The following is a 10,233-nucleotide window of genomic DNA, read 5'->3' as shown; positions in this document are numbered from 1 at the left end:
GCTATTTTATTAAGGTGTAGATCTACTGGTTTATTAACTCTCTTATTATTTTATATTATATTTATATAACTTATTATCAATCTTGACTACTGCTTTGATTATCTTTAGCAATATGTTTAGCCATTCTTGCTAGATGAGTTTCTCTTGGATCTCTATCTTGAGTCATTCTTTAAATCGTGCGATATAGGTATTATTATTTTAATCTAAGTAATTAGTAACTTATAAAAACTTTAAAATATATTTAGATACTGATTTAGTTTACTTAAATTACTATAACTTTCGCTCAGTGTTTCGTGTTATATTAATATCTCTAAATATCTGTTTAAGACATTGTTTAAATCTGGTATAATTAGTAAAAGGTTATTTTATATTAATATTCTGATTATTTACTAACTTTTTCTGTTATTCGCAGATATACAGTTTAAATTAATTAAATACTGTTCTAATCAGATAAGTAGACATGAAAAAGATCTTGTTCTTCTCATTCTTAAGCTTTTCTTTATTTATGCTGAGATATAGATCTAACTGGGTCAAGAAAGCCCTGAGCTTCGCTTGATTACTGTTAAATAGCTCTGATAGTCAGATCTTAACAGATTTAACTGTTAAGTAATCTTTAAGTAACTGATTTTGTTGTTCTAAGGCAGTGATGCTTTCTTATAACTGACCAACTATATCCATCAGTTCTTGTATTGTTAGGCCCTGCTGCTGTGGGGCGCGCGATGAGTTTAATATAGTCAATATAATAAATAGTTATTATTGGATAATACTCGTACTGACTAGTGCTTAATATGTTAAACTCTAGGATTACTTCTCTCTGTTCCTGTTAGCTTAACTCCCGTTCTAATACGTACCTGTAAACTGAATCAAGGTAAGTCAGACTGATAATTATCTAAGAGATGACTAATCCTGAATAAGGAAAGAGAAGTAAGGCTAGATAGTATTATACAGCTATCTATAAGTAAGTGCGGATGAGTATTGTTACTAAGCTTTACTAAAATATATGGTTACTTAAAGACAGTATTATTAAGCATGAAGAACAGAACTAGCTAAGTATATAAAAGAGTGTTCTTATATCCTATCCTTCAGTATGGCGCTGCCATGCCATGTCATGTTGCTGACATCCTATAGCATGTCGGTGACATCCCCATCATAGCGCTGACATCCTATAACATGTCAGTGACATCCCATCGTAGTCACGTGCCGTGTGACCGTTCCCGTTCATTGGTTGCTCGTATCGGGGCTTTGCTCGATAAGAGCCCTTGCTCCTTCCGGGCGTGGCCTTCTGCCTGACGTGTCCGCCTCACTAGTTCGTTCAGCTAGCAGGGGTCCGTAACACAGACTTATATAAAGTATTAATATTAACTGTATTAACTGTATACTAGTAGAGATCTAAAATATTATTCTTAGTCTTTTAAAGGCTTTATTCTTCCATTATGTCTAACATCCTGCTTGTTATGATATAAAAAAAGACTGGTAAAGTATCTAATTATATGATTAACTGAATAAAGACTACTCAATCTTTAAAATAGATATTAAAAGTATATTATTTATAGCTAAAGCACGTGGATATTTTCTAAAGATTAAAAATATATCTAGAATACTTTTTACAGCTGCTTACTTAATAGTTTTTTCAACTATCTATTCTATCTTCTTCTTTTAAAAGTCTATCTGTACCTGTACAGTCTCAGTATAGATATAGATATAGTCTTAATTTATATTATGGAATCTTTCTTTATTATAAAGCTATTATTATTTTATATAAGTAAGTTAGATTTTATAATAATAGTAGAGATTTTTACAGAGTAATTCAATACTCTAATACTTCTAAAAGTAGTAATTCTAAATTTATTTAGATATTCTGACTGCGCAATCCAAAGAGTTAGATTATATTTAAATAAATAATATATCAAATTCTGCTATAGTAGTAGGAGGCTTTTAATCTATAAGATTAGTTAATATAAACAGATCAGATATCTTTGTCAAACCCTAGGATCGCTTCTCCCTGTTCCTGTTAGCTTAGCTTCACTGGTATACTGTCAAACCCTAGGATCGCTTCTCCCTGTTCCTGTTAGCTTAGCTCCCGTTCCGATACGTACCTTTGAACTGAATCAAGGTAAGTCAGGCTGATGACTATCTAAGAGGTGACTGGTCCTGAACAAGAGAAGAGAAGTAAGGCCAGATAGTGCCGTGCAGCTATCCGTAAGTGAGTGCGGACGAGTGTTATTGCTAAGCTTTATCAAAACATATGATTACTTAAAGATAATTAGAATTGAGCATGAAGAACAGAACTAGCTAAGTACATGAAAGAGTGTCCTTATATCCTATCCTTCATCGTAGCATCGCTATGCTATGTCGTAGCGCTGATACGTCCTGTCGTAGCGCTGATATGTTATAGCTTGTCGGTGATATGCCCATCACGGTCACGTGCCGTGTAACGGCTCCGGCTGTTGGTCACTCAGATCGGGATTCTACTCGATAAGAGTCCCTATCTGTCCGGGCGTAGCCTTCTGCCTGACGTGTCCGCCTCACTAGTCGTTCAGCTAGCAGGGGTCCGTAACATCTAGTAATTAAAGAAGATGTGAGATATAGAAAGGCATATAAATCAGTATGATTCTATTATCTTAATAGATTAATGTAAATTAAAAGAAGATATGGAAAACATGACTGTCTAATAATAATAATTATAATAATTAATTGATTATATAATCAGAATGTGTATTTCATGATATTCTTTTTTATAATTAAAGAATTTAATTAATTAAGCCATCGGGTGACTTTTATTACTATAGTCTTTATCTTAGATTTTTATAAGTACTTACTAATCTAGTATTTGAAGATTTTTAAAAAAATAAATCTTCTTATCTTTAAAGATAATATATAAAGATATTATCTTGCTTGTAGTATTATAATATTTAATAATAAAAATCTACTTATAATTACCTGACATGACTGTATAATCTTTACAGTCTTAAAATAATAATTTTAATATAATGATTTTTTAATTACTACGAATAACGTAACCCACGGTTAAGCGGCCCACACGGTTAGGCGGCCCATCTGGTTATCTGTTAAGGGACGTATTTAGATGGATCTTCCTATCTAGACGTGCCGTACGTACAAGAAGGAATCGCTAAAGAAGAAATGAGAAAGAAGGATTGTTGTTGTGAGGAAGTCTTGTAGGTGGCTCACCGCCTTCAGGACAGCGCAGGCCTTGGCCGAGTCACTAAGGTCTAAGGTCATTGTATAGGCAAAGAACCCATAACATTATTGTTACAGACCCCTGCTAGTTAACCTACTAGTAAGGCGGACTCGCCAGGCAGAAAGTGCCGATAAGGGCAGCGCTCGGGAAAACCAAATTGTTATTTAGTATATTCGATACTTAGCCGGCTACACCAGTCATAACAAAAAGTATATTCGAAATGTTACAGCTTTGTCATCACGATTGCATCTCCTGCACCCAGTCATTGATTTCAGTGACAGACCGGCGTGCAGCCCCCAGTTTCACGCCTTGGTTGATGAAAAAGCCAGGGTCTTGATCTTGGTAAATCTGCTTCAGATCAAGGCAATTGTTCAAGGCTATATCACGTGCCTTAATAATATTGTCCTTGAAGCTTTCAGTATTCACTCGCGAGAGTTGCCATGCAGCGTAGTTCTCTACTGCTACTTCCAACGGACCGGGGACATTGATAGAACTACTAGGCGGTGAGGAACTGAGTGCCGGTGGTTCCGCAGCAGCAGGTGGGAATATAGTCGTCGACCGAGGCGGTGGCGTGGGGAGGACGTTGATATTGATTGGAAATGGGGATCCACTTGCAGGATGCCCAGGGACCTTCTGTCGTTGTTCCAGCCGCTGCTGCTCCTCGGCATATAACTGCTCACGGATGTTGTCGGGCACATCATCGTGGCATTCAATGACACCCCCCTCCTGCTCCACATACCTAACCAGCTTCCTCAAATGGTGTGTGCGCAATCTATAATGCTTTTTCCCGACAGGGTCCTGCCAGCAATATTGCGATTCGAGGCGGCACGGGGAGCCAGGACAGCGCATTACTCAGTACATGTCCCGCCAGGCCGAGGGCTGCCCCGAAACCTGTTCCGCGTCAATCTCAGCGTCTCATGCATGGAGCATTCTTCTGGTCACTGAGGGTTGTCCTCTTTTGTCAGCGCCATTCGAAGGCTGGTCGGAATCTAGATAATTAATCGAGATACAGAGCCTCAGCCTTTTGCCTTGCTGAAATAGGTTTTGCCACATCATGAGCTGCTTTTGGATGGCTGTCCAGTCAACATCAGTTTTCTCAAAGCGCTTGACGAGATCGCGCTGTGAGCGATCATTTACAGAGACCACTACTGTAGTATCGTCTAGTCTCACCCGTCGGTTACGAGCTATCTTCCGACGTAGTAGATCTTCCGCTTTCTGCTTTATTCCTGACCAGTAGTGGTTGGGATCCAAACCCAGATCTTGTTCCGTGTCCTTCGCTACCACGCGGTTGTTGAGAGTTACTCTCCATTCAATCAAGTATCGGACCATTAAATATTGTTCGCCGCCATCTATTCCTGCAAGATCCCACTCCGTGTCTCGAATGTAGTCCTGAAGCGGCGAATGACGCAAGGGGGTGGAGCTTCGACGCCCACGACTAAGAGACGGGCTGTATCTGGACGGCGTGCCATCGCGGCTAAAGATTCCAGGAGTGGGAGCATACGAAGGGGTGCATTCGCCTGGAGCAAGGTAACGTGCCGGAGAGGCAGTTTCACTTATTGGGCTAAGTGCCACGTCATCAAGGCAATATATCCCGCCGAAGAGCCTATTGTTGGGAACGATGAAATGTTAGCTGGGGAAAAGCGGTCCTTCGCATGATCCATTTGGAGGACCAAGGGCAGTTTCTGACATGCTAAATAGGATAATAAGCAGAGCAATATGCGCTGCACTACTCATGCTGTTCGTGTGGCACTAGTCCATGCGATGTATGATGGGAACATGGAGGTGAGGAGGGGCATCGTCTGCGTGCCATGGATACAGTCACGGTGCCTGCCCGGGCCGGGGAGGTTCCAGATCCTTCCAAGCCACGTACTAAAACATTAGGTGACAACATATCACGTGACTATAGGCAATGAGTAGTCCTGGGGCCAAGGACTAGGTGTCCTATATTAGTACCCTTGTCTACTCGCATCAATTAAGAGCAGGTTGTCCACCACAAGTCAGTGTATGAGTATTTTTATGTAACACATCTAGCCAGCGGGAAATATGTACCTAATCATAAGAAACACACCTCCATCTTCGAATTGTATGCTAAAACTTTCCTTGACATGGGCTTTCTTATTAACCCCTGACTCGGGCCGATGTAAGCCCGATGAACCTCTATTCGCGGCCACGCTCCTCGACTGATCCTATCACCCGTGGCCGTAGACACGATATGAAGAAAATTACAGGGACTGAGAGCCTACCGTAGTATTTCTCTGCGTAGTATTATACCAGCTCTAGTATCCTAGAAACGCTTTTCTCTCTTTTGTCACGCTGGTGAAAAAGCCAAGACTGAGATGCCGATCGCCGCAATGGCGGACATTTCGGAAACCTCTATCTTCCAATCACATAGCAGATATGGCTGTGGCTGGCTAAAGGCGAGCTGGCAAATCCTTGTCCTTCAGCCGTGCCAGCTCATCCAAATATGCGCCTTGAAAGAAAGAACATGCTTGGTTTTCCACCACAAATAGTCTTTACCACTTGATCATGCATGTCAGCGGAGCTGTTTTTTGTCGCCGGTCGAAGGTGGGGGGTAGAGCTGATCTCTTCGGAGTTACATGCACAGCTCGGACTTACTTAAGGGGTCAGTCCCACATTTTCTTGTGACTATTCATAGGCCACCCCGCTTTTGCCTTCATCTTCTGGCCTGTTTGAAACGTCCCGTGGAATACATTGTGAAACTGAACAAGATTCGTTGATGAATCTAGACAAGATCATCTAGGGCAAATACGCATTTGTTACATATATGTGGAAAATGTCCTCTACACATGAACAAAGTTCAAATATGTCTGTTCCCTCTTCCGCTTACTCACCACTTCCACCGAAGTCATATACACGAATGATCCGCCTTTTGCCAGACAAGGATAAGGACGCCCCAATCAGATGTGAACTTTTCAGCTACAATTTATCACGCTCAAGCAACGGGGGGCATCTTTATGAGGCACTTTCCTATGTTTGGGGAAGCCCAGCCAGATCCCGTTCCATCATCCTCAATGGCTGTACTTTTCCAATAACGGAAAGCCTTCACACCGCATTGTTGCACCTCCGGGACAGTCAGCTAGACAGAGTATTATGGGTTGATGCGATAAGCATAAATCAGGATGATGACAGCGAGAAGGGCAAGCAGATCCCACTCATGCGGATGATTTATGCACAAGCCAGACGTGTTGTTGTCTGGCTAGGAATGGACTGGGGATACGGGGATAAAGCGCTTGAATTACTCGGTTCTCTTGGCAGAAAACAGAATACAGAGTCAATAAATGAGAAAGATCGGGAGAGATGTGAGGCGTTGCTACAACGAGACTGGTTTCGCCGTATCTGGGTAAGATAATTCTATTAGTTCGAAAGCGAGGGTGCTAATAACCTGTCTTAGGTACTGCAAGAAGTGGGGGTCGCTCAGTCTATTTCTATCATGTGTGGTGCTGTTCAGATCAATGGACATATTTTTTGTGAGGGTCTAGATAATCTGGGGCCTTCTTCCACACTCATGGCTAGAATAAGCCCGGTCTCTTATCTTATCAAAGGTGCACTCTTCCGGTCTCATGGTAGGGATCTTTCCGTTCCTACACTTTCGATTGGTGAGCTTGTCAGCATGTACCGGAATCATAATGCAACAAAACAGCATGACAAGGTGTATGCATTACTGGGCTTAAGTTCCGACTGGAATAGTGCTGCCTTGGTCCCAGATTATGAGCTTCCATGGCATGAGGTCCTCAGGCGAGTCACACAACATGTTTTTCCGAAATGTTCTGTGGAGATATGCTATGGGTCAGAAACAGCTATTATCAAAGGTAAAGGATGGATTTTGGGTTATATCTATTCAACCAGCGACTCTCTACAAGACAGTCAACAAACTTTCAAAGTTGCTTTCAATAAAATTTGCCAGAAGCTGGGATATCGTGATAAGTGGAAGGCTGAATGGAGTCTACAAGCTTCTGGAGAGTTACTTCAAGATGGTGATATTATCTGTCTTCTTGAAGGCCTGTCACAGCCAAGTGTACTCAGATTATGTGCTGATTACTACACGGTGGTAACACCTGTGGTGAGACCTAAGCAACAGGTACAGAATACCGAGGATGATGTGACGGTCCGTGAAAACTGTTCTGCACATGGTCTGTGTGATTTTTTCATGGGCTGGAAGGTATCCGAGCTGGAACATGAGACTGATGGAGAATGCCTATCAAAGCTTACTGAGATTACACCAAAGTATTCTAAAGAACATTGTGAAGCTGAGCGAAGACTGAACTATACAACGACTGCTATGGTAGATGCTGCAATGCAGTTATTGAAACTGGGAGAAACTGGAAAAAGAGCATTGGATAATATACTATTCAAGGGCAGGATGAAAGGCGTGGATACTAATTTTCTTCTCTCGCAAAGTGACGGCAGAGTCTCCGAGGATTTGATAACTGCAGCTGCGGCAGTTCTGTGGCAAAAGCATGAGTCCCCCTATGCCTGGCAGAAGTTGCTCACAGTTGCAGTACGGGATACTCAACCCTGCGGATTTATTGTTACAAGCATTCTCCTGCAGCGTCTACAGGACAAGCTACCAGTTTCTGAAGAGGTGGTCAAGGCAGCGGCAGCGAATGAGTATCAAGGGCATGAGATCATGCAGCTGCTGCTCGAGCATCGTGGGAACAAGCTACCAGTTTCTGAAGAGGTGGTCAAGGCGGCAGCAGCGAATGAGAGACAAGGACATGAAATCATGCAGCAACTGCTGCTGGAGCATCATGGGAACAAGCTACCAGTTTTTGAAGAAGTGGTCAAGGCGGCGGCAGCGAATAAGAGACATGGGGATGAGATCATGCAGCAACTGTTGGAGCATTATGGGGACAAGCTACCAGTTTCTGAAGATGTGGTCAAGGCGGCGGCAGCAAATGAGTGGCAAGGATATGAAATCATGCAGCTGCTGCTGCTGGAGCATCGTGGGGACAAGCTACCAGTTTCTGAAGAAGTGGTCAAGGCGGCGGCAGCGAATAAGGGACAAGGAGATAAGATCATGCAGCAGCTGCTGCTGGAGCATCATGGGAACAAGCTACCAGTTTCTGAAGAAGTGGTCAAGGCAGCGGCAGCGAATGAGGGACAAGGATATGAAATCATGCAGCAGCTGCTGGAGCATTGTGGGAACAAGCTACCAGTTTCTGAAGAGGTGGTCAAGGCGGCGGCAGCAAATAAGGGACAAGGGGATAAGATCATGCAGCAGCTGCTGGAGCATTGTGGGAACAAGCTACCAGTTTCTGAAGAAGTGGTCAAGGCGGCGGCAGCGAATGAGTATCAAGGAGATGACATCATGCAGCAGCTGCTGGAGCATCATGGGAACAAGCTACCAGTTTCTGAAGATGTGGTTAAGGCGGCGGCAGCAAATGAGAGACAAGGGGATAAGATCATGCAGCTGCTGTTGGAGCATCATGGGGACAAGCTACCAGTTTCTGAAGAGATGGTTAAGACAGCGGCAGCGAATGAGAGACAAGGGGATAAGATCATGCAGCTGCTGTTGGAGCATCGTGGGGACAAGCTATCAATTTCTGAAGAGGTGGTTAAGGCAGCGGCAGCGAATGAGAGACAAGGATATAAGATCATGCAACTGCTGCTGAAGCATCGTGGGGACAAGCTATCAGTTTCTGAAGAGGTGGTTAAGGCAGCGGCAGCGAATAAGGGACAAGGATATAAGATCATGTTACTGCTGCTGGAGCATCATGGGAACAAGTTACCAGTTTCTGAAGAGGTGGTCAAGGCGGCGGCAGCGAATAAGGGACAAGGGGATGAGATCATGCAGCAACTGCTGCTGGAGCATCATGGGGACAAGCTACTAGTTTCTGAAGAGGTGGTCAAGGCGGCGGCAGTGAATGAGTATCAAGGGCATGAAATCATGCAGCAACTGCTCGAGCATTGTGGGAACAAGCTACCAGTTTCTGAAGAGATGGTCAAGACAGCGGCAGCAAATAAGGGACAAGGGTATAAGATCATGCAGCAGCTGCTGGAGCATCGTGGGAACAAGCTACCAGTTTCTGAAGAAGTGGTCAAGACAGCAGCAGCAAATAAGTGGCAAGGACATGAAATCATGCAGCAGCTGCTGGAGCATCATGGGGACAAGCTACCAGTTTCTGAAGAGGTGGTCAAGGCGGCGGCGGCAGAGCAATGGAAGCAGCCTACATAATCATGTGGCAGCAAATTTTTTTAAAATCATGTCATCTATCCCCCATATTTTCTAACCTCTTTGCAAAAGAAGGGCCTGGGATGGCAAGGGTTTATCTACGATTGTCGTTAGTTACGAAGAACTGTCCAGGACTTTCCGGGTGATTCCGCAGAATTATGTCAGTTTGCCACCTAACATTATGTGTCCGGATATTACGGGACTGTGTTTCACTAGCATGACATCACGTTGCTGCGGTGTCGTTTGATTTCAGGGCAGCGCTATACCATACGTAATCGGACAATGAAGCGGCGCGACAACGAGCCGCCGCTCTACCTACCAAATATATAACGATCAATCAAAATCAAAGCAATTCAGCATTATATAGATGAATATATATGATTAAAATAAAAATTGACTTTATCTACATATTCAACTAATTATAATTTTTTTATTATAATTACTGTAGTATAATAGCGAGTAATAGATATTTTCTATTATCTGCTTATCTTAATATCAAAAACTGCAGTATACACTTTTTTCATGGCAAACTGACCGTAACTAAAGACTTTACAGGTAAGTACTAGTCTTCTATCTTAATAAATTCTCTTACTATATTTAAATCGCTTCAATTCTGACTGAATTTAGTAAGATTGAATATTGTATATCTTCGAGATATAAGGCGGTGAGGGTCACCGACGGCTCGTTGTCCAGTTATTATGTAATCTATTATGGCAAGGATGCTTAGATTGCCGGGTCCGTGACTAGAATACATGTCATTACCGTACAGTAATCAATACATCAAGATTGTCGGTTAACACCATTCTATACTTGGATTAGCTTGGTTTCATCTCAGGGTTGC

General features: G+C 42.8%; 1 protein-coding gene across 1 annotated transcript; it reads left to right on the top strand.

Annotated features, from left to right (window-relative positions):
• The first annotated feature begins 5,708 nt into the window (after positions 1-5,708).
• BO94DRAFT_482566 (HET domain-containing protein) lies at positions 5,709-9,741 on the top strand. Its single transcript, XM_025608895.1, has 2 exons — positions 5,709-6,560; positions 6,612-9,741. The coding sequence occupies exons 1-2, from the start codon at positions 5,985-5,987 to the stop codon at positions 9,393-9,395; spliced, it is 3,360 nt and encodes a 1,119-aa protein (XP_025472528.1). The 5' UTR covers positions 5,709-5,984; the 3' UTR covers positions 9,396-9,741.
• Positions 9,742-10,233: the final 492 nt, after the last annotated feature.

Source organism: Aspergillus sclerotioniger (assembly GCF_003184525.1).
Source record: "Aspergillus sclerotioniger CBS 115572 chromosome Unknown BO94scaffold_2, whole genome shotgun sequence".
Lineage (NCBI taxonomy): Eukaryota > Fungi > Ascomycota > Eurotiomycetes > Eurotiales > Aspergillaceae > Aspergillus > Aspergillus sclerotioniger.
This window is presented reverse-complemented; position numbering and strand designations above follow the sequence as displayed.

What these genes read in the sequence shown, in the direction of transcription:
- BO94DRAFT_482566 (XM_025608895.1), top strand. Translation starts at nt 5,985, where the DNA reads ATGTGGAAAATGTCCTCTACACATGAACAAAGTTCAAATATGTCTGTT. An exon ending in ACTGGTTTCGCCGTATCTGG is followed by an intron (nt 6,561 to 6,611) that starts GTAAGATAATTC and finishes AACCTGTCTTAG; the next exon opens with GTACTGCAAGAAGTGGGGGT.